The sequence below is a fragment of the Tenebrio molitor genome, chromosome 4 (assembly GCF_963966145.1).
Source record: "Tenebrio molitor chromosome 4, icTenMoli1.1, whole genome shotgun sequence".
In the NCBI taxonomy this organism is placed as follows: domain Eukaryota; kingdom Metazoa; phylum Arthropoda; class Insecta; order Coleoptera; family Tenebrionidae; genus Tenebrio; species Tenebrio molitor.
In genome coordinates this window covers 28,514,421-28,538,644 of record NC_091049.1, presented here as the reverse complement: position 1 = coordinate 28,538,644, position 24,224 = coordinate 28,514,421, and the positions used below count along the sequence as shown (strand labels likewise).

The following is a 24,224-nucleotide window of genomic DNA, read 5'->3' as shown; positions in this document are numbered from 1 at the left end:
AATATAGAGAGAGACTCACGTATGAAATGTACACTAAAAGATATTTCGAGATAACGGAATGTCTCACGTTAAAGGAAGGTACTACAATATTAAGCAGTACTTTATCATTCTGTAACGCAGAATCATAAGTCCATAAAGAAGTACCTACCAATTATCGAACGATAAATACTTAAGTTTTGGCAAGGAATTACAGTACTTTCAATTTTCGTGGTACTAAGAGTTCTATGGCCATGATAAATTGGAAAAAATTACAATACACGTAAAAAGAGCACCATATTGTTCAAGACAATCTTAGAATGGGTTTATTTATTAAACAAACTCAATTGGAATTTTCCTCGATTGTCTCATACAACAAAAATAATTCTTTATCACTTGAGTGGTTTTGGTACAAACAGTAATTCGCATAAGCAGTCAGAAAGCCAAACAGTATCTTACGAGAGATTGAACTGGCAAGATGTCTAAAGTGCGTCTCTTTTCGCTATTTATCCTACTTCAGATTGGTATTTCAGTGAGTACTTTGATTTTTTTTCCAAATGTGACACTAACCGGCACTTCAGCTAGCAGTTCCGGAAGTACAGTTGCCAGATGGACCAATAAGAGGACGTGAAGGGTCGACTTTTACAAACAAGCAGTACTACATTTTTGAAAAAATTCCCTACGCAGCACCCCCAATAGGAGAGTTGCGATTCAAAGCACCCATTCCACCTTCAAGTTGGGACGAACCCCTCGACACTGTAAATCTAGATGTGACCTGCTACCAGCAAAGCAGAAATGTCAAGGAAGAATCTGAAGACTGTCTGTATATCAACGTTTACACTCCACAGGTATATACGTAGTCTACAAAATTCAGTACATCCTGCTAGAGTACCCTTTCAGCTTCCTACCGAAGACGAACCTGTTGCGCTGCCCGTCATGATATACATTCACGGTGGCGGATTTGTTGGTGGTACCGCTAGAGGTGCGTATGCTGAACGCATCATAAACGAAGACGTTGTTTACGCTGCTATCAACTACAGACTCGGACCTTTCGGTATTTGGTACCACTTCATTCTAGTACTTGTCTTACAAGGTAAATCGTAGGATTTATGTCGACTGAAGATGACGTCATACCCGGAAATAACGGCCTCAAAGATCAACACTTAGCTTTCCAGTGGGCCCATGACAACATCCACTTGTTCGGAGGAGATCCCGACAAGATAACAATTTTTGGCGCAAGCGCAGGGTCGGCTTCTGTTGCCTATCACCTCATCAATCAAAACTCGAAAGGTGACAGCAAAAAAAACAAAACACTCCACTATTTTTACACACAGTTGTAGATCTATTTCGAGGTGGGATTTTGCAAAGTGGTTCCTTCTTGAGTCCTTGGGCTTTCCAGAGAAAGCCCAAAGAGATTGCTTTTGCCACTGCAGCTTTCCTCAATGACACATTCCAAACTAACACTGATTCCAACGCTCTGTTAGAGTTTTTGCAAAGTGTTGACGCGAAAAGTATAGATGTAGCGTCGGAGAAGTACGCCAGTTCTGTAAGAATGTTTGGTATTTATTATTGTTTTCTAAATGAAGTTGTGCAGGTGGCAACTCTTCAAACTGAAGAGATTCTGCAAGGTTACTATTGGGGTCCATTCGTAGAAGTAAAAAATCCTGATGCTTTCCTCACCAAGAAAATGTATGGCTTGCTCGAAGCTGGTAATGTTATTGGAGTACCAATACTCATAGGAATAACATCCGAAGAAGGAATACTGTGGAATAAAGGTGACTTACAATTTCAAAAGTATAGTATAGCAATACTGTATTAAATTGTACACAGATGCGGCTACCACTAAATCCCGACTGGCATTGTTCGATGAGCACTTAGACTGGTTGGTACCAAACGACATGCAAATCACTGACCAAGATAAACGCACCGAAATGGGGCGCGCTATTAGAGATATCTACACTGGTGGTGAAGACCTAGCTGACCACGTCGGCGACGGAGTCAGAGTAAGTACTCAAACAGTTATGAGTAAAATCTGGCAAGTCTTTGTAGTACTGGAGTGATCAATCCTTCACACGATCACTAATCAAACACGCAGAACTCTACTCCAACTTTGCTGAAACGTACTTTTATCAATTTTCCTATGATGGAAAATTGTCGAATGCCAACGTTCATTACGAGGGTGCTGACGACGTTGCCCATTCTGCCGACAATGCGTACATCTTCTGTGCGGGTTCCGGATGCGACATCAGCGGAAATCCGGAAGGTGATCAAATCACAGTTGACAGAATTATCAAAATGTGGACCAATTTTGCCAAGTATCAGTAAGTTGTCTAGAACATCGTCAGTTGCTTATTTTGAATTTAGGAACCCGACTCCAGAACCGTTAGAGCTTTTGCAAAACCTCACTTGGCCACAGCTTTCCACAAAAGATGGGGATTTCTATTATGTGAATATCAAAGATGATCTGGAAATCAAGAATCACCCGAAAGAAGCAACTTACAGCAAATGGGTCGAGCTCTATGACAGCCTTGGGTTCAGTGATTTTGACACCTATTAAATACAAAATGAAAGCAATATATCGCATTCATTGATCAATACTAATACAGAAACTTAATAAAGACTACTCACTACACCTTTCTATCTAAGCCTTGCTCGATGCGGCTCTGGGATGTTGACGTGAAGCCCCGCGGCGTTTCTAGACCTCGTGATTTGTCGCTAAACGGTGGGTTGGCGAAGGCGGATCTAAGCCTTGCTCGATGCAGCTCTGGGATGTTACATGAAACCACCGGGACGGTTCTAAGTATCACTCCTTATTTGTCGGTAAACATAGTCCGACATTTTTTTGAACAAAATATACAATCACTATCTAATTAAAGTCTATTTTTTCCTGGTAGGCGCGTGCGTGCGCATCTCCGAAAGGTAGAATCACATAGCTAAGATTTTTAGCAGGATGCAGGAATTGTTAGTATTTTTGGTTGCATATTATCTAGGGGGATCAGTATTTGGGGTTGCATATTAAAACTCATGTTTACGATTTAATTTTTGTATAATTTGTAAAATGTAAACAAAACTCGTGGAAAAATTGATAACAAATATTATATGTACATTTTTTATTTTTTACACACAGGAGTTAAATTGGGTACAAAACAATTAAAAAAAAAAAAAAAACAAAACAATCAACACCGCACTTTTCACCTAAAAAAAATTACAGTGACGTCGACAAAAATTGACAGTTCACATGAAAGCGGCAAAAATTTCATAACATGGACATGGCCTGCTTTGACTACAATCATTTATAATAACCATTATCTTGCAAGAGAAAAGGTCTCCCTTCTTGGCGTATTGTTTTTATTTCCCGTAAATATCTTTTTCGCCAGTTATGTCTTCTCTTTCTATTAACAGGCTTTTTCTGTTTCGTTATTTGTGCTATTTGAAATAAAACATAGATTTCAATGTTTACAGTTAATTGAAAACAATGTATGTACTTACTTGAATTTTTTAAATCTTAGAACGACTGATGTTTGGAATTTCTTCATTGTTTTGCACTTCCCTGTACACAGAGAGAAAAATGAGTGCACTGTTTTTCGAATGAGATATTTTTGATGTTCATCCAATTGAATCATACATTTCCTATCAGGTTTCTTCGGTGCCTGTAATTGCCCACACTTCTTTTCTTCCGCCAAGTATCATTGAATGGTTTTAAATCCACAACCTTCAACACAAAGTAATTAAGCTGTGATACAACAAAAAATTCAGAAATCAATACCAGTATAATCTGCAGTTTTTTCCATTTGAGCCGTCTTGGTTAACTCGGCAAAATCCTTGGAGATCCCACGAAATACTTTAACGATAATTTCTTTCTCGGTTTGTGAGAAATTTGCTATAAATATGCATTAATAAAAAACTGTTACTTGATGTTAGCATAAATCCAACTTACGCGATTTATTTGGTGATCGAAATTAAGACATCTTGTTGACATATAAAAACTTCTTAACCACTAAGAACTGTTTTTTTAATAAATAAACGGACACAACACAAAACACGAAAGGAAAACTAAGACACGATGAAACAAAAATGGCAGCTTGGACCTGATTGACAGTGACAGTACAGAAAACTGCAATATTGCACATTTCTCTAGTGTAAGTAGAAAAATAAAGTAACCAATAGGAAAGTCGCATTTCGTTGCAGGATTTTGTAAATGCGCACGCACGCGCCTACCAGGAAAAAATAGACTATAGTAAAAATGAAATCCGGTCTAATAGAGGGGACTTTGGCAGAATAGAAGTAAAAACAATTTTCGAATGGGTTGAGACAATATAAAAAAAGTCGATACCACAAGGCTTTTTTTTAGTATACGATGGAAACATCAACAATTCTTATCATTTGAGAGTTTTTGATACAAAGAGTAAATCAGATAACTAGTCAGAACAGCAAACAGTATCTTACGAGTCACTGAATTGGCAAGATGTCTAAAGTGCGTCTGTTTTCGCTGTTTATTCTACTTCAGATTGGTACTTTAGTGAGTACTTTTATTTTTTTCCAAATGTGACACTAACAGCCACTTCAGCTAGCAGCCCCGGAAGTACAGTTGCCAGATGGACCAATAAGAGGACGTGAAGGGTCGACTTTTACAGACAAACAGTACTACATTTTTGAAAAAATACCCTACGCAACACCCCCAGTAGGAGAGTTGCGATTTAAAGCACCCATTCCACCTTCAAGTTGGGACGAACCCCTCGACACTGTAAATCTAGATGTGACCTGCTACCAACAAAATGCCAACAGCGACGCAGAATCTGAAGACTGTCTCTACATCAACGTTTACACTCCGCAGGTACTACACATAGTTTACAAAATTGGGTATTGCTGAAGTACTACTTTCAGCTTCCTTCTGAAGACGAACCTGTTGCGCTGCCCGTTATGTTATACATTCACGGTGGCGGATTTATTGGTGGTTCCGGTAGAGGTGTCCATGCTGAACGTATCATAAACGAAGACGTTGTTTTCGCTGCCATCAACTATAGACTAGGACCTTTCGGTATTTGGTACCACTTCTTTCTAGTACTTGTCTTACAAGGTTAATCGTAGGATTTATGTCGACTCAAGATGAGGTCATACCAGGAAACAACGGTCTCAAAGACCAACACTTAGCTCTGCAGTGGGCCCACGACAACATCCATCTATTCGGAGGAGATCCCGATAAGATAACCATTTTCGGTCAAAGCGCAGGGTCCGCTTCTGTTGCCTATCACCTTATCAATCAAAACTCGAAAGGTGACAGCACAAAAATAAAACACTCCACTGTTTTCACACAGATTTGCAGATCTATTTCGAGGCGCGATCTTACAAAGTGGTTCCTTCTTGAGTCCTTGGGCTTTCCAGAGAAAATCCAAAGAGATTGCTTTCGCCACTGCTGCTTTCCTCAATGACACGTTCCAAACTAACAGTGACTCCAACGCTCTGTTGGAGTTCTTGCAAGGTGTTGACGCCAAAAGTCTAGATGTAGCGTCGGAGCAGTACGCCAATTCTGTAAGAGTCTCTGGTGTATATTTATTATTTCTAAATGAAATTGTGCAGGTGAGAAATCTCCAAACTACAGAGATCCTGCAAGGTTTCTATTGGGCCCCAGTCGTAGAAGTCAAAAATCCTGATGCTTTCCTCACCAAGAAAATGTACGGCTTGCTCCAAGCCGGTAATGTTGTAGGAGTACCAATACTCATGGGAATGACATCCGAAGAAGGACTTGCCTACAATCAAAGTGACTATAGCTTCAAGAGTATACTATAGCAGTACTGTATTAAAATGTACCCAGATGCCGATACTACTCTCTCCCAACTGACATCTTTCGATGAGCACTTAGACTGGTTGGTACCAAACGACATGCAAGTACCTGACGAAGACAAACGCATCGAAGTAGGTCGCTCTATTAGAGACATCTACACTGGTGGTGAAGACCTAGCTGACCACGTCGGCGACGGAGTCAGAGTAAGTACTCAAACTGTTACCAACAAAATCTTGCAAGTTTTTGTAGTACTGGAGCGACCAATCCTTCACACGATCAATAATCAGACATGCGGAGTTCTACTCCACCTTTGCTGAGACATACTTTTATCAATTCTCCCATGATGGGGAATTGGGAAAATCCAAGGTTCACTACGACGGTGCCGAGCATGTTGGTCATTCTGGTGACAACGCTTACATCTTCTGTGCGGGCTCAGGATGCGACGTTAGCGGTTATCCCGAAGCTGACCAAATCACAGTTGATAGAGTTATCAAAATCTGGACCAATTTTGCCAAGTATCAGTAAGTTGATAGAACATTGTCATTTTTTTCATTTGAATTTAGAAACCCGACTCCAGAACCGTCAGAGCTTTTGCAAAATGTTACATGGCCACAGGTTTCCACAGAAGATGGTGATTTCTATTATGTAGATATCAGAGACGGCCTGGAAATCAAGAATCATCCGAAAGAAAAGACTTACAGCAAGTGGGTGGAGCTCTATGACAGTCTTGGGTTCAGCGATTTTGACACATTCTAGATATTGATATAAAATACAAAAAGAAAGCGTTGTGTCGCTTTTGTTGATCAATGTCAATGCAGAAACTAAATAAAAACTACTCGTTGTAATTTTCTACAGTTTTTTCTTAACCCAACGACATTTCTTCACGATAATCTAGAAGGCAGAGCGCTCTCAAAATTGGTACCGTTGGCGATTGTATGGAATTGGCACAAAACAGAGAAATATTTTTTCGAGCAAAAAATATTATATCTAGATCCTGTCCAATAGAAGGAGCTTTGGTACAAAGTAGTAAAAATAATTCTTCAATGAATTGAGGAAATATTTGTACAAGTCAATGCCACAAGGATTTTTTTTTGTACACGGTGAAATCAGGAACATATTGTGTTACTTGAGTGTTTTCATTATGAGTACTTCAGATAACTGATCGAAACAGCAAACAGTATCTTACGAGTCACTGAACCGGCAAGATGTCTAAAACGCGCCTGTTTTCAATATTCTTAATACTTCAGATTGGTACTTCAGTGAGTACTTTAATTTCTTTCCAGATGTACCATTAACTTATTGCCTAGCAAGCAGATCCGGAAGTGCAGTTATCCAATGGACGAATTAGAGGCCGTGAGGGTTTAACTTACACCAATAAACAATTCTACATTTTTGAAAAAATTCCCTACGCCGCACCTCCAGTAGGAGAATTACGATTCAAAGCACCTATTCCTCCTCCGAGCTGGGATGAAACCTTAGACACTGTCAGTCTAGACGTCATCTGCTACCAAGTAGGCAGCAACTCTGAGGACGAATCTGAAGACTGTCTGTACATCAATGTTTACACTCCGCAGGTAGGTTTCACAGTTTCTACAGTTGAGTACTCCTCCAGTACCACTTTCAGCTTCCCAGTGATGACGAACCGGTGGCACTGCCTGTCATGTTATACATTCACGGTGGTGGTTTTGTTGTTGGATCTCCTAAAGGGGCGTACGCTGAACGTATCATAAACGAAGACATTGTTTACGCTACGATCACCTACAGATTGGGACCATTCGGTATTTGGTACCACTTTTGTCTAGTATTTGTCTTACAAGATTAATCGCAGGATTTATGTCGACACAAGATGATGTCATACCCGGAAACAACGGCCTCAAGGACCAACACTTAGCTCTGCAGTGGGCCCATGACAATATCCACCTCTTCGGCGGAGATCCCGATAAGATAACAATTTTTGGTCAAAGCGCAGGATCGGCGTCTGTTGCCTATCACCTCATCAATCAAAACTCGAGAGGTAACAGCTCAAAAACAAAACACTCGATTATTTTGACACACGGATGCAACAGATCTGTTTCGAGGCGCTATTTTGCAAAGTGGTTCCTTCTTAAGTATTTGGGCCTTCCAGAGGAACCCCAAAGATATTGCTTTTGCTACAGCAGCTTTCCTCAATGACACTTTCCAGACAAACACTAACTCCAATGATCTGTTGGAGTTCCTGCAAAATGTTGACGCCAAAGATATAGATGTAGCGTCAGAGCAGTACGCCAGTTCTGTAAGAATATCCGGTACTTGGTTTTTTTGCTTTAACGGAAAGTGTGTAGGTGGCAAGTCTTCAAACAGAGCAGGTTTTGCAAGGTTTCTTTTGGGCTCCAGTAGTGGAAGCCAAAAATCCTGATGCTTTCCTCACCAAGAAAATGTACGGTTTGCTCCAAGCTGGTAATGTGGTAGGAGTACCTATAGTCATAGGAATGACATCCGAAGAAGGACTCGCCCACAATCAAGGTGAGTACAAGTTCAAAGGGTGATACGGTAGTACTGTGCCAACCTGTACACAGATCCGGATCTTACACAATCTCAGTCGACATCTTTTGACGAGCACTTGGACTGGTTGGTACCAAGCGACATGCAAATCACTGATCAGGATAAACGTACCGAAATGGGACGCGCCATTAGAGAAATCTACACTGGTGGTGAGCCTTTAGGTGACCACCTCGGCGACGCAGTTCGAGTAAGTACGCAAAGTAGTACCAACGCACTCTCACAAATCAATGTAGTACTGGACCGACACTTCCTTCACTCGTCCTGTGATCAGACACGCGGAATTCTATTCCAACTTTGCCGAAACGTACTTTTATCAATTCTCCCATGATGGGGAGTTGGGAAAATCCAATGTCCACTACGATGGTGCCGACCATGTTGGTCACAGTGCTGACCTTAGCTACGTTATGTGTGGGGGTTCAGGATGCGACTACAGTGGTTATCCGGAAGCTGATCAAATCACAGTTGAGAGAATGATCAGGCTTTGGACCAATTTTGCCAAGTATCAGTAAGTTGTCTAGAACATTGTCAGTTGCTTATTTTAAATTTAGGAACCCGACCCCAGAACCGTCAGAGCTTTTGCAAAATATCACGTGGCCACAGCTTTCCACGCAAGATGGTGATTTCTACTACGTGGACATCACAGATGATTTGGAAATCAAGAATCATCCGAAAGAGGCAGTGTACAGCAAGTGGGTTGAGCTATATGACAGTCTTGGCTACAGCGATTTTGACACTTTCTAGTTTTTATATTTTCTAAGTAGAATAGTTTCACGATATATTGATCCGTATTTTTAATGGAAAATAAACAATAAGTAGGTCTCAACTAACTTCTGACATTAATATAAACGAATTGTTGACAAATTACTGGACCTCATTAATGCTGCATGTATCATTGATTTTCGTATTTATGTTACAAATCCAGTACATTTAAGTCATGTTTCAACTTCTGAAGGTAGTCTTTGCTGTTGGTAAATTTTTGGCATTAACGCCAGCATTCATCGGACCGAATTTAAAAATCGCCACAACAAAAACCTATCCGATTTTGCTACTGTCATCGTTGACGATAGCGGTACCATTCTCGCTTTTTTGGAGACAATCCTACTACCAGAACTTCATCCACATTAAGCTAATCTCTTTTTTGATGGACATCAGTTTGTATCTCTTCAACTTTGTAACAATCGCAGGAGTACCGTTTTTGAAAAGGAAAAAATGGCAAGAACTACTGGACAATTTGGAAAAATTTCAAAGAATTGTGCCTGCAAGCACCATTAACTGGACACTCCATTCTATTGGCTGTATTATGGTCAATTTAATATTTTTGGGTACTAAATTCTCAAACTTTTACATCTTTTACAAGATCGTTGGTGATGAATATCTTCAACACTATCTAGTGGAAATCATACAGACCTACATGCTCTTCTACTATTACTATGTCCTTTACTCTGTTATAAAATTAATAAGAAGTTACTACAAGCATGTGCGTCTCCTACTTGAAGAGAATCTCAGTTATTCTCACCAGGTCGGTACCAACTTAACCAAGAGACATTTCAACGTATTAAACAAAGCAGCATATCTTCTTGGTCTTCTCCGGAGTACTGTTGAAGTTTTTAACGACCTCTTCGGCTGGCCAATTCTTCTAATGATTCTCTACACCAGCATGATGATGATCAACTACCTAGACGATACGTTCCGACATTCGGACCACTTTGACAATGACGATTTATACAATGCTGTCATTTCCACCATCGTCTTAGTTCTTCTATTTTTTGTAATCACTCCGGCTTTAGCTTCAATTTTTTAACGACGATTTTGTAGAGCAACACCTTGATCCTGATTTGGATGTGCGATTCTGTCCTTCAAGAATCTGAAAGAATTGTCAGACTGGCTTGGCGGTTACAAATCCGTTCCTCATCGGGAAATCGAGACGTGAAGAAATTCGTTGATGTCGTTTTAGCTGCGACGCCCAGATTTTGCGCGTCAAGATTTTTCTTCATCACTAGATCAACTATTTTTAGTACGATGAGTACCATCACAACATTTCTCATCGTGTTTTTCCAGTTTAAACAACAGTAGTTCCTTTCATGACAAATGTAATCATCCAACAATGGGTACAATTGGAAATAAATGGGCATCAATGAAGAACAAAATTGTTGTTTTATCAATCTTTTTATACCAGGACACCATTAAAAGTACGGGGAGCCATTTTGTAAAATTTCATTTGTTTTGTATTGGAAGAATAGATATTTTTCTGTCTAAATGTACACCTACTCGTAGATTTATTTAACAAAAGGTCAATAAAAAGTTTTTTGTACAAAAATTTCGATAGTATCCTCAGAGTACCACTCTAAAGTTTTTATTAACTGTATGACAACATAACAATTGATTTTTATTTTCTTACCGTATTTATCAAAAGAGAATTGTCTCACACTTGGTACTGAATGTGCTTAACCTAAGCAATTGCAAAACCATTTGGAGCTTGTTGAAATAAGTCATCACTGAGTACCTACATGACAACAAAAAGTATAAGTGGGGTTACAGTCTCATCAGAAGCAATGAGTTGCGAAATTTATAATAATTCCAAAATAAATACCAATCAATAGGAAATTTTCTTGAGTACCTGTTGGAAACAGGAACCCATTTTATCATTCAAGTGTTTGTTGCAGTCACGACTACATGAGATAAATGGCAACAGACCAAGCAGTATCTGACAAGTCACTGAATTGACAAGATGTTTAGAACGCTCCTGTTTTCACTTTTCTTAATACTCCAGCTTGGTACTTCGGTGAGTACTTTAATTTGCTTCTAGATGTGACATTAACCTACTCTCCAGCTAGCAGATCCGGAAGTACAGTTACCAGATGGACGAATTAGAGGCCGCGAAGGTACAACCTTCACAAGCAAACAGTACTACATTTTTGAAAAAATTCCATACGCTACACCTCCTGTGGGAGACCTGCGATTCAAAGCACCCATTCCTCCGGCAAGCTGGGACGAAACCTTAGACACTACAAGTCTAGATGTGAACTGCTACTTAGCTGACAGCGACAATGATGCAGAAACTGAGGACTGTCTCTACATCAACGTTTACACTCCGCAGGTATATTTTATAGACAGAAGAGTTGGGTACTACTTTGGTATTACTTTCAGCTTCCCACTGAAGACGAACCGGTAGCACTACCCGTCATGTTATACATTCACGGTGGCGGTTTTGTTGGTGGTTCCGCTAGAGGGGCGTACGCTGAACGAATCATAAACGAAGACGTTGTTTACGCTGCCATCAATTACAGACTCGGACCATTCGGTATTTGGTACCACTTCTTTCTAGTACTTCTCTTACAAGGTTAATCCTAGGATTTATGTCGACTCAAGATGAGGTCATACCAGGAAACAACGGCCTCAAGGACCAACACTTAGCTCTACAGTGGACCCATGACAACATCAATCTATTCGGAGGCGACCCTGATAAGATAACAATTTTTGGCCAAAGCGCAGGGTCGGCTTCTGTTGCCTATCACCTCATCAATCAAAACTCGAGAGGTGACAGCTCAAAAATAAAACACTCCACTCGTTTCACACAGAGTTGCAGATCTATTCCGAGGGGCGATTTTGCAAAGCGGTTCCTTCTTGAGTCCTTGGGCTTTCCAGAGGAACTCCAAAGAGATTGCTTTTGCGACTGCTGCTTTTCTCAATGACACTTTCCAGACGAACACTGACTCCACTGCTCTATTTGAGTTCTTGCAAGGTGTTAACGCCAAGGATCTAGATTTAGCATCACAGCAGTACGCATCTTCTGTAAGAACGTGCGTTACTTAATTACGTTCTCTAATTAGAATTGTGTAGGTGGCAAATCTTCAAACTGAAGAGATTCTGCAAGGTTTCTATTGGGCTCCAGTGGTAGAAGTAAAAAATCCTGATGCTTTCCTCACCAAGAAAATGTACGGCTTGCTCGAAGCCGGTAATGTTATTGGAGTACCAATACTTATGGGGATGACGTCAGAAGAAGGAATTGCTTGGAATCAGAGTGAGTACAACTTCAGGCCATACCGTGACAGTACCATGTAAAATTGTACTCAGATGCGGATGGTACTAAATCTCAATTGGCAACGTTTGACGAGCACTTGGACTGGTTGGTACCCAACGACATGCAAATCACTGACCAAGACCAACGCACCGAAATGGGGCGCGCTATAAGAGAGATCTACACTGGTGGTGAAGCTTTAGCTGACCACGTGGGCGACGGAGTTAGAGTAAGTACGCAAAGTGGTACCAACACAATCTTACAAGTTTTTGTAGTACTGGAGCGACGATTCCTTCAACCGACCGATAATCAGACACGCAGAATTCTACTCCAACTTTGCGGAAACGTACTTTTACCAATTCTCCTATGATGGAACTTTGTCGAATGCCAATGTTCATTACGATGGTGCCGATGACGTTGGCCATTCAGCCGACAATGCGTACATCTTCTGTGCGGGTTCCGGATGCGACGTCAGCGGATATCCGGAAGCTGATCAAATCACAGTTGATAGGGTTATCAAAATCTGGACCAATTTTGCCAAGTATCAGTAAGTTAACTAGAACATCGTCAGTTGCTTATTTTGAATTTAGGAACCCGACTCCAGAACCGTCAGAGCTTTTGCAAAACATCACATGGCCCCAGGTTTCTACACAAGATGGTGATTTCTACTACGTGGACATCACAGACAATTTGGAAATCAAGAATCATCCGAAAGAGTCGACTTACAGCAAATGGGTTGCACTGTATTATGGTCTTGATTCAAGCGATTGGGACACCTTCTAAATTTTGATGCTGTGTAAATACAAGAAAAGAAATTTTACACTATCAAAGTTATGCAAAAATATAATTATCAAATGATTCCTGTATTTACCTAAACCTTATTAATCCTGCATTTAAATAACAAATCTTTATATAAATTCCTACAAAATGTCCATAATGTATCTATAATGGAAAACAAGTATTAACAAACTTTTAACATTAATGTAGGTACTTGTAAACGAATTGTCCACAATTTATGGATTTCGTTAATCCTGCACGTACTATTGATTTGTGTATCTGTGTGACAAATCCAGTACATTTAAGTCATGTTTCAACTTCTGAAATTAGTCTTTGCTGTTGGTAAATTTTTGACAATAAGTACGGGAAACCATTTTGTAAAAATTCTCTTATTTGAATTGGATCAACAGATATTTTTCTGTGGATTGCTCTTGTCAAGGCGCTTCTTCTGAGTCAAAAAAAGTTTACCTGGATTTTTCCGTTTTAGGGAAATTCGCAAAAAAACAAAAAATCCAAATTTTTGGCTCCCACAGCAAAAAATGGGTTCAATGGCCGGAACTTTTATTATACCTGAATTCGACTCATCTTATACAATAACTGACAGCAATTTGGTTCGAATCGGCGACAAGAAATTTTTCGAAAAAAACCTACGTTCCATCGAATTTTCACTTCGGAAAATCATTTAAACGCCCATAGCTCCCTTATTGGGCAACATATGGGATGTACACATACTCGTATTTAACAAAAAGTGAATAAAGATTTTTCTTGTTTACCAATTTTAAAAATTTCTATAGTACCCTCTCAGTACCACTCTATAAAGTTTTTATTAACCATATGTCAACATGACAATTGATATTTATTTTCTTATCACAGTACACAAGACAGAATTATTTCACAATTGGTACTGAATGTACTTAACCTACGCAGCTGCAAAACTATTTGGAGCTTGTTTCAATTATCACTGAGTATCTGGATGACAAAAATAAATATATATGTGGGGGCAAGGGTTTTATCAAAAACAATGACTTGCGAAAATTATAATAAGCACAAAATCAATATCAATAGGAATTTTTATGAGTACCTGTTGGAAACAGGAACACATTTCATCATTTGATGTTTGTTGCAAACGCGAGTACCTGAGATAAGTGGCAACACAACAAGCAGTATCTTGCGAGTCACTGAATTGACAAGATGTTTAGAACGCGCCTGATTTCACTGTTCTTAATACTCCACGTTGGTACTTCAGTGAGTACTTTAATTTGTTTCTAGATGTGACATTAACCTACTCTCCAGCTAGCAGATCCGGAAGTACAGTTACCCAATGGACGAATTAGAGGCCGTGAAGGTTCAACCTACACTAACAAACAGGTTTACATTTTTGAAAAAATTCCCTACGCCACACCTCCAGTAGGAGAACTGCGATTCAAACCTCCCATCCCTCCTCCGAGCTGGGACGGTACCTTAGACACTACAAGTCTTGACATCATGTGCTACCAGCAAAATGGCAACGATGACAGTGAAACTGAAGACTGTCTCTACATCAATGTTCACACCCCGCAGGTATTTAGTGCACATTCTAAAATAAAGTACTACCCTAATTGCAATTTCAGCTTCCTGGTGATGATGGAACTGAAGGGTTGCCCGTCATGGTATTCATCCATGGTGGCGGTTTTATTGGTGGTGGTGCCAGAGGCGTATACGCCGATCGCATGGTCAACGAAGATATCGTTTACGTTGCTTTCAACTACAGACTTGGACCTTTTGGTATTTGATACAACTTCTGGGTAGTACTTGTCCTGTAAGACTATTCGTAGGGTTCATATCGACTCAAGACGATGTCATTCCCGGAAACAACGGTCTGAAAGACCAACAGCTAGCTCTTCGGTGGGTCCATGACAACATCCAACTGTTCGGAGGAGATCCTGATAAGATAACAATTTTTGGACAAAGCGCAGGGTCGGCTTCAGTTGCGTATCAACTTATCAATCAAGACTCGAGAGGTAACAACTCAAAAACAAATCACTCGATTGTATTTACACCTAATTATAGATCTGTTTCGAGGGGCGATTTTACAAAGTGGTTCCTTCTTGAGTCCTTGGGCTTTCGAGCGAAAATCCAGAGAGATTGCTTTTACCACCGCAGCTTTCATCAATGACACTTTCCAGACCAACACTGACTCACAAGCGCTACTAGAGTTCTTGCAGAGTGTTGACGCCAAAGCTATAGATGTAGCCTCAGAGCAGTACGCCAATTCTGTACGACTTTGCATTACACCAGTACTTTTTTTAAATTAGAATTTGAGCAGGTAGCAAATCTCCAAACTAGAGAGATTATGCAAGGTTTTTACTGGGCCCCGGTGGTGGAAGCCAAAAATCCCGATGCTTTCCTCACCAAGAACATGTACGGTTTGCTGCAAGCCGGTAATGTGGTGGCAGTACCTATAATCATTGGAATAACATCAGAAGAAGGAATTGCCTGGAATCAAGGTGAACGCAACTGTAAAAAAAAAGAATTGTTGTAGAATGTAAAATCATACACAGATGCCAATGGTGCTCAGGCAGACATGACATCCTTCGACGAGAACCTCGATTGGTTAGTACCAAATGATATGCAACTGACAGATCCTGACCAGCGTACAGAAATGGGACGCGCCATTAGAGAAATCTACACTGGTGGTGAACCTTTAGCTGAGCATGTCGGCGCTGGTGTTAGAGTAAGTACGCAAAATAGTACCTGTACACTTTTACAAGTTTTTGTAGTACTGCAGCGACACCGCCTTCAGCCGATCTGTAATCAGACACGCAGAGTTCTACTCCAACTTAGCCGAGACGTACTTTTACCAGTTCTCCCACGATGGAGAGTTGGGCAAATCCAACGTTCAGTACGATGGTGCAGATCATGTTGGTCATGGTGCCGACATTAGTTACGTGTTGTGTGGGGGTTCAGGATGCGACTACAGCGGTTATCCGGAAGCTGATCAAATCGCAGTTGAGAGAATGATCAAGCTTTGGACCAATTTTGCCAAGTATCAGTAAGTTGACTAGAACATCGTCAGTTGCTTATTTTGAATTTAGGAACCCGACTCCAGAACCGTCAGAGCTTTTGCAAAACATCACTTGGCCACAGCTCTCCACACAAGATGGTGATTTCTACTACGTGGACATCACAGATGATTTGGAAATCAAGAATCATCCGAAAGAAGCGACTTACAGCAAGTGGCTGGAGCTATATGACAGTCTCGAGCTTAGCGACTTTGACACTTTCTAGATATATTGTTTGCAAACCAAATAATAAAATTGTTTCGTAGTTTATTGATCCGCGTTACACAAAAATATGAAAATATAAATATGTATTAAATCGTGACGTTAATACAAACAATCGTAAACATTTTTAGAACCTCATTAATTTTCCATCAATAATTCACAAGTCCTATTAGTATGAAAAAAACAACACACTTAGGTACAAACATTTTTCCAAACATGTTCCGTTTGTTGAAATTAATTTTTTCCATTGGTAAACTTTTTGCAATCACGCCATCAATCACCGGTCCCGATTTAAAAATCGCCACGACAAAGATCCACTCTGTTTTGGTACTATCAGGATTGACAATAGCGGTACCATTTGCTCTTGCTTACAAACAATCGTATTACCACGACCTCATCCATATTAAACTAGCCGTGACTGTGTTGATGGACGTCAGTTTATACCTCTTCAATTTGATAACAATAGCAGGAGTACCGTTTTGGAAACGCCAACAGTGGGAAAGTCTTCTGGGCAATTTGCAGAAAATCAAGTCAGGGGTACTGGCAGGTGGGACTAGTTTGACATCGTACTACATTGGTTATTTTGTGGCTAATTTGGTATTTTGCGTCGCTACTGTATCAGATTTCTACATTTGGTACCAAATCGTTGGTTACGAGTACTTTCGACAGTATCTAGTGGAAACCATACAAATTTACATGCTTTTCTACTACTACCTCGTACTCTTTGCTTTTGTAAAAATGCTTAGAAGGTACTACACAAATCTGCGCCTTTTTTTGTGAAGAGAAACTCGTGCATTGTCACCACATCGGTACCACCTTCACTGGCAAAAACCTAAACTTCTTGGCGAACATTGAACATCTACTTGCTCATTTGAGAGACACTGTTGACCTCTTTAACGATCCCTTCGGTTGGCCGATTGTCCTGATGATTGTCTACACCAGTCTGATGGTGATCAACTACATAGACGATACCTTCAAAAATTCGGACAACCTTGACGACGAAGACTTCTTCAAAGTTGTCATTTCCAACATAAACCTTGTCCTTCTGTTTATCGTAAACAACTTTTCCCAAGTTTCAATTTCCTTTAATGACGATTTTGCAGGTCAACACTTTCGTACTGATCTGGATGTGCGACTGCGTCCTTCAAGAATCCGAAAAAATTGTCAAATTGGCTGACAACTTGCGAAGACTCTCGACAACAGAAAGTCCAGATTTGGAAAAGTTTACTTATGTTGTTTCCACCACCCTGCCCGAGTTTTGCGTGGCAAGGTTTTTTTGCATCACTAGGTCCACTAATTTTAGTACCACGAGTACCATCACAACGTTCCTTATCGTCTTTTTTCAATTCAGACAATAGAATTGAAAAGAAATTGAATAGATCCACACTCGTTATTTCTAAACCACTTCTGTAATTATATTTTGTGTAGCAACTATAAAATCTGGCAATTGGTTTTATATTTATTGATTTTGTATCAAAGTCTGGAACCAACAACACATAATAGAAACTAAATCTTGACATTACACGAACAGCGACTGACCCTCATTCATTCTGCATCAAAAACTCATACATTTGATTGATTTTTAATATTTAGGTAAATATCAAATCGTACAAAATCCCAAGGGCATATTCCTGCTGCCTCCGAAATTAATTTTCCCCTTGGTAATACTTTGGCAATTATATCTTGGTCATTTGGCGTATCCAAAGTTGGGAAAACTTACTCATTTTTAGTACTACTCTCCTTGACGACGGTGGTACCAATTAAGTTTGCTTATAACAATCCTACTACCAAAATCTCATTAATTTTATTCCAAAAATCTAACTGTTGATGAATATCAGTTAACATGGAAAAATGTTAAATTTTTGAGCAACATTGAATATCTTCTTCGCCTCTCAGAGACACTGTTGAATTGTTTAACAGTCTCTTCGGTTGGCTCATTCTTCTGATAGCTTTCTACACCAGCTCAGCTTAGCAAAAATTAATTACCCTTAAAAAAAAGAACAACTTTGACAATGACGATTTCTACAATGCTGCCTTCTCCAACATTGTTCTTCTGCTTTTGTAATCAAGCCTGTTCTAGTTTCTGTTTTCTTTAAATTTGTGTATATAAAAAATCTGATTAGGATGTACGACAGCGGACTTCAAGAGACCAAAATAATTATTACCAGCTGGCTTGGAATTTATAGAGATGTTCGACTACACAAAGATTACATTCTTAGAAATAGTTTTTTCAAATTTGTTTTTGTTAAGTACGATGAATACCAACAAAACATTGCATATAGTCTCTTCTCATTAGGAATTTTTTTAAAGTATTGAGTGGGAAAAGGCACATATTTTATCAACTGAGAGTTCATTGTTATAACGAGTACTTCAGATAAGTGGCCAAAACAACAAGCAGTATCTGATGAGTAATTGCACTGGCAAGATGACCAAATCTCGCCTGTTTTCACTGTTCTTAATACTTCAAATCGGTACTTCGGTGAGTACTTTACTTTGTTTTTAGCTGTGACATTAACCTACTCCCTAGATAGCAGATCCGGAAGTACAGTTACCCGATGGACGAATCAGAGGCCGTGAAGGTTTAACCTACACTAACAAACAGTTTTACATTTTTGAAAAAATTCCCTACGCCGCACCTCCAGTAGGAGAATTACGATTCAAAGCTCCCATCCCTCCTCCTAGTTGGGACGGAACCTTAGACACTACAAGTCTTGACATCATCTGCTACCAGCAAGGTAGCAACGATGACACTGAAACCGAAGACTGTCTGTACATCAATGTTCACACACCCAAGGTATTTTGCCAACATTCTAAAATATAGAACTATCCCAGTACTAAATTCAGCTTCCTGATGACGATGGAACCGAAGGGTTGCCCGTCATGGTATACATCCATGGTGGCGGTTTCATTGCAGGTAGCGCAAGAGGCCAATATGCCGATCGTATCGTCAACGAAGATGTCGTTTACGTTGCTTTCAACTACAGACTAGGACCTTTCGGTATTTGACAAAAATTCTTAGTAGAACTTGTCCTGCAAGACTAATCGTTGGATTTATGTCGACTCAAGACGACGTTATTCCCGGAAACAACGGTCTGAAAGACCAACAACTAGCTCTACGGTGGGTCCATGACAACATCCACCTGTTCGGAGGAGATCCCGATAAGATAACAATTTTTGGTGCAAGCGCAGGGTCGGCTTCAGTTGCCTATCAGCTTATCAATCAAAACTCGAGAGGTGACAGCTTAAAAATATAACACTCCACTCTTTTCATACAGAGTTGCAGATCTATTTCGAGGAGCGATTTTGCAAAGTGGATCCTTCTTGAGTCCTTGGGCTTTCCAGCGAAACCCCCGGGAGATTGCTTTTACCACCGCAGCTTTCATCAATGACACTTTCCAGACCAACACTGACTCACAAGCGCTTCTAGACTTCTTGCAGAGTGTTGACGCCAAAGCTTTAAAACTAGCGTCAGAACAGTACGCCAGTTCTGTAAGACTTTGCATTACACAAGTATTTTCTTTAATTTGAATGTGAGCAGGTATCAAATCTCCAAACTAGAGAGATTATGCAAGGTTTCTACTTGGCCCCGGTGGTAGAGGCCAAAAATCCTGATGCTTTCCTCACCAAGAACATGTACGGTTTGCTGCAAGCTGGTAATGTGGTGGCAGTACCTATAATCATTGGAATAACATCAGAAGAAGCACTTGCTTGGAATCAAGGTAAGTGCATCTGTAAAAAAAGGATTGCATTAGAGTGTAATATCTTGCACAGATACTAATGGTACTCAGGCAGACATGATATCCTACGACGAGAATCTGGACTGGTTAGTACCAAATGATATGCAACTGACAGATCCAGACCAGCGTACCGAAATGGGACGCGCCATTAGGGAAATCTACACTGGTGGTGAACCTTTAGCTGAGCATGTCGGCGCTGGTGTCAGAGTAAGTCCGCAAAGTAGTACTGGTACACTTTCACCAGTCTTTGTAGTACTGCAGCGACACCGCCTTCAGCCGATCTGTAATCAGACACGCAGAGTTCTACTCCAATTTAGCCGAGACGTACTTTTATCAATTCTCCCACGATGGAGAGTTGGGGAAATACAATGTTCATTTCGATGGTGCAGACCACGTTGGTCATGGTGCCGAAGTCAGTTATGTGTTGTGTGGGGGTTCAGGATGCGACTTCAGCGGTTATCCGGAAGCTGATCAAATCGCAGTTGAGAGAATGATCAAGCTTTGGACCAATTTTGCCAAGTATCAGTAAGTTGACTAGAACATCGTCAGTTGCTTATTTTGAATTTAGGAACCCGACTCCAGAACCGTCAGAGCTTTTGCAAAACATCACTTGGCCACAGCTCTCCACACAAGATGGTGATTTCTATTATGTGGACATCGCAGATGATTTGGAAATCAAGAATCATCCGAAAGAAGCGACTTACAGCAAGTGGCTGGAGCTATATGACAGTCTCGAGCTTAGCGACTTTGACACTTTCTAGATATATTGTTTGCAACCAAATAATACAATTGTTTCGTAGTTTATTGATCTGCGTTACACAAAAATATGAAAATATAAATATTTATTAAATCGTGACGTTAATACAAACGAATCGTAAACATTTTTAGAGCCTCATTAATTCTCCATCAATAATTCACAAGTCCTATTAGTATGAAAAAAATACCACACTTAAGTACAAACATTTTTCCAAACATGTTCCGGTTGTTGAAATTAATTTTTTCCATTGGTAAACTTTTCGCGATCACGCCATCAATCACCGGTCCCGATTTAAAAATCGCCACGACAAAGATCCATTCTGTTTTGGTACTATCAGCATTGACAATAGCGGTAACATTTGCTCTTGCTTACAAACAATCGTATTACCACGACCTGATCCATATTAAACTAGCCGTGACTGTGATGATGGACGTCAGTTTGTACCTCTTCAATTTGATAACAATAGCAGGAGTACCATTTTGGAAACGCCAACAGTGGGAAAGTCTTCTGGGCAATTTGCAGAAAATCAAGTCAGGGGTACTGGGAAGAGGGACTAGTTCGACATCGTACTACAGTGGTTATTTTGTGGCGAATTTGGTATTTTGCGTCGCTACTGTATCGGATTTTTACATTTGGTACCAAATCGTTGGTTACGAGTACTTTCAACAGTATCTAGTGGAAACCATTCAGGTCTACATGCTTTTCTACTACTACTTCGTACTCTTTGCTTTTGTAAAAATGTTGAGAGGGTACTACACAAATCTGCGCCTTTTGTTGGAAGAAAGACTCGTTAATTGTCACCACATCGGTACCATCTTCACTGGCAAGAATTTGAACTTCTTGGCGAACATCGAACATCTCCTTGCCCATCTCAGAGACACTGTTGACCTCTTTAACGATCTCTTCGGCTGGCCAATTCTCCTGATGATTGTCTACACCAGTCTGATGGTGATCAACTACATAGACGATACCTTCAAAAATTCAGACAACCTTGACGACGAAGACTTCTTCAAAGTTGTCATTTCCAACATAAACCTCGTCCTTCTGTTTATCGTAAACAACTTTTCCCAGGCTTCAATTTCCTTTAATGCCGATTTTGTAGATCAACACTTTCGTACTGATTTGGATGTGCGATTGCGTCCTTCAAGAATCCGAAAAAATTGTCAAATTGGCTGACAATTTGCGAAGACACTCGACAACACAAAGTCCAGATTTGGAAAAGTTTACTTATGTTGTTTCCACCTCCGTGCCCGAGTTTTGCGTGGCAAGGTTTTTCTGCATCACTAGGTCTACTATTTTTAGTACCACGAGTACCATCACAACTTTTCTTATCGTCTTTTTTCAATTCAGACAATAGGTAGTTCAGAAATTGGATATATCCATACTCGTTATTTCTAAACCGGTTGTGTAATTATATTTTTTGTAGCAATTATACAATCCGGCAACTGTGTTTATATTTATTGATGTTGTGTCAAACTCCGGAAAAAAATAACACATAATAGGAACTAAATCGTGACATTACACGAATCGTGAACAGGGACTGACCCTCATTATTTCTACATCAAAAATTCATAACTTTTATTGATTTATTAAAATGACAAAATCCTTTACACTTAAATGTGAAAATTCACCCAATCATGTTTCACTTTCTGAAAATAATTTTCTTCATTGGTAAATTTTTGGCAATCACGCCTTCACTCACCGGACCCAATTTGAAATCCAACTCGACTAAAATATATCCAGTTGTGATAGTTTCGTCGTTGACGATAGGAGTACCTTTCGCGTTGTTTTACAGACGATTAGACTACCAAGACCTCATCCATATAAAGCTGGCCAGCACTGTGTTGATGGACGTGAGTTTGTACATCTTCAATTTTGTAACAATCGCAGGAGTACCATTTTGGAATCGAAATCAATGGGGAAAAATTGTCAACAATTTGAGAAAAATCGAAGCTAGACTACCACTAGGTACCACCAACGTGATACCCTTTTATTTTGGTTATTTCGTGGTCAATGCAGCATTTTGGTTTGCTGCGATAACCGATTTCTACATCTGGTACCACATCGAGGGTTGTGGCTACTTCCAACAATATTTACTGGAAGCTATACAAACCTACATGCTTTTCTACTACTACATTGTCGTCTACATTTTCACAAAAATGTTGGCTGGGTACTATGCGAAATTGTGTCTCTTGTTTGAGAAAAAAATCGCTTGTTGCCACCACCTCGGTACTACTTTTACTGGGAAAAATTTGAACTTCTTGAGCAACATCGAGCAGCTTCTGCGTCTTCTTCGAGACACTGTTGATTTATTTAATGATCTCTTTGGCTGGCCGATTCTGCTCATGATCGTCTACACCAGTCTGTTGGTGATCAACTACTTGGACGACACCTTCAAAAATTCCGACGACCTTGACGATGACGAATTTTTTATTGTTATCATCAACAACGTGAGCTTTGTACTTCTATTCTTTGTAATCAACGTTTCTCTAGTTTCCATTTTCTTTAATGACGATTTTTTAGATCAGCACTTTGGTACTGATTTGGATGTGCGACTCTGTCCTTCAAGAAGCCGAAAGAGTTGTCAGACTGGCTTGCACCTTGCAAAAGTTTTCGCTAACAGAAAGCCAGGATTTGAAGAAATTTTCTCATGTTGTTTTTACCACCGTGCCTAAGTTTTATGCAGCTAGATTTTTTTGCATCACCAGATCCACCATTTTTAGTACGATGAGTACCATCACAACGTTTCTCATCGTCTTTTTCCAATTTAAACAGTAATGGTTCTAAATTTATCGTTTATGAGGAAGTAACAACAAATTAGACATGTTCACACAAATCAATAGCACAATTATAATGACAATTTCTTTTATGACAACTGTCTTCTTTAACGAGCATACCTGGAAATAAATTGGTAACAAGATTGAAAATTTAGTTGTTCAATTGATGGTTTGGAGCCATGGGCGGCTCTGCAATTATGTTATTTGTTATAATAATTGTACCCAAATTTTTACTTCTCAACACTTGTCCAATAAATTTCAATCATTTATCTTCACACTTTAAATATGTGAAATCAATTAGAGTAGTCATGTTGGAAAACGACGACCTAGCTAATTGGATAATAAAGCATCTACACGAGGGCAACGTGACAATCACTCTAGAACAAAAAAAATTGGTCAAGAATTACGAAAACACACACCACACCACCAATACATCCAGATTTGATCCAATTAAGCTGGACACAGTTTTACGATTTCTGCGAACAGATTCAGTGAATGGGCATCTCATTATCGCACGGAGTGAAGAGGTATTGCAACGCTTCCTCGAAGAGAACCACACAGTGATAGTACCGCAGCCTCGTGATTATTATTCAATT

The 24,224-nt window shown here is 39.8% G+C and overlaps 4 protein-coding genes and 1 long non-coding RNA gene across 7 annotated transcripts; 4 read left to right on the top strand and 1 right to left on the bottom strand.

Moving 5' to 3' along the window:
• The first annotated feature begins 361 nt into the window (after window positions 1-361).
• On the top strand, window positions 362-6,608 carry LOC138129557 (carboxylic ester hydrolase-like). Of its 3 annotated transcripts, none has more exons than XM_069045861.1 (9): window positions 362-508; window positions 558-824; window positions 877-1,030; window positions 1,081-1,266; window positions 5,300-5,505; window positions 5,554-5,734; window positions 5,789-5,961; window positions 6,008-6,279; window positions 6,322-6,608. In XM_069045861.1, exons 1-9 carry the CDS (start codon window positions 455-457, stop codon window positions 6,512-6,514), a joined length of 1,686 nt encoding a protein of 561 aa, XP_068901962.1. In that variant the 5' UTR covers window positions 362-454; the 3' UTR covers window positions 6,515-6,608. The 3 variants fall into 3 exon arrangements, with proteins under 3 accessions (XP_068901962.1, XP_068901961.1, XP_068901960.1); XM_069045860.1 differs by lacking the exons at window positions 5,300-5,505; window positions 5,554-5,734; window positions 5,789-5,961; window positions 6,008-6,279; window positions 6,322-6,608 and adding exons at window positions 1,317-1,522; window positions 1,571-1,751; window positions 1,807-1,979; window positions 2,026-2,297; window positions 2,341-2,608; XM_069045859.1 differs by lacking the exons at window positions 362-508; window positions 558-824; window positions 877-1,030; window positions 1,081-1,266 and adding exons at window positions 4,335-4,495; window positions 4,544-4,810; window positions 4,861-5,014; window positions 5,065-5,250.
• Window positions 3,543-4,214, bottom strand: LOC138129570 (uncharacterized). The gene is made up of 3 exons (XR_011159259.1): window positions 3,914-4,214; window positions 3,743-3,856; window positions 3,543-3,688 (listed from the first exon to the last, which is right to left on the bottom strand). It is a non-coding gene; the product is annotated as an uncharacterized lncRNA (long non-coding RNA).
• Window positions 6,609-6,876: 268 nt separating the features above from the next.
• On the top strand, window positions 6,877-9,122 carry LOC138129966 (juvenile hormone esterase-like). Its single transcript, XM_069046308.1, has 9 exons — window positions 6,877-7,017; window positions 7,066-7,332; window positions 7,383-7,536; window positions 7,587-7,772; window positions 7,825-8,030; window positions 8,080-8,260; window positions 8,314-8,486; window positions 8,533-8,804; window positions 8,848-9,122. Exons 1-9 carry the CDS (start codon window positions 6,964-6,966, stop codon window positions 9,038-9,040), a joined length of 1,686 nt encoding a protein of 561 aa, XP_068902409.1. The 5' UTR covers window positions 6,877-6,963; the 3' UTR covers window positions 9,041-9,122.
• A 1,797-nt stretch (window positions 9,123-10,919) lies between these two features.
• LOC138129481 (uncharacterized) lies at window positions 10,920-20,977 on the top strand. Its single transcript, XM_069045775.1, has 19 exons — window positions 10,920-11,081; window positions 11,130-11,396; window positions 11,447-11,600; window positions 11,651-11,836; window positions 11,886-12,091; window positions 12,140-12,320; window positions 12,374-12,546; window positions 12,593-12,864; window positions 12,908-13,097; window positions 17,461-17,622; window positions 18,732-18,836; window positions 18,885-19,151; window positions 19,202-19,356; window positions 19,407-19,591; window positions 19,641-19,846; window positions 19,896-20,076; window positions 20,129-20,301; window positions 20,348-20,619; window positions 20,663-20,977. Exons 1-19 carry the CDS (start codon window positions 11,028-11,030, stop codon window positions 20,853-20,855), a joined length of 3,582 nt encoding a protein of 1,193 aa, XP_068901876.1. The 5' UTR covers window positions 10,920-11,027; the 3' UTR covers window positions 20,856-20,977.
• LOC138129967 (carboxylic ester hydrolase-like) lies at window positions 14,185-16,451 on the top strand. The gene is made up of 9 exons (XM_069046309.1): window positions 14,185-14,339; window positions 14,388-14,654; window positions 14,705-14,858; window positions 14,909-15,094; window positions 15,144-15,349; window positions 15,400-15,580; window positions 15,635-15,807; window positions 15,854-16,125; window positions 16,169-16,451. Exons 1-9 carry the CDS (start codon window positions 14,286-14,288, stop codon window positions 16,359-16,361), a joined length of 1,686 nt encoding a protein of 561 aa, XP_068902410.1. The 5' UTR covers window positions 14,185-14,285; the 3' UTR covers window positions 16,362-16,451.
• Window positions 20,978-24,224: the final 3,247 nt, after the last annotated feature.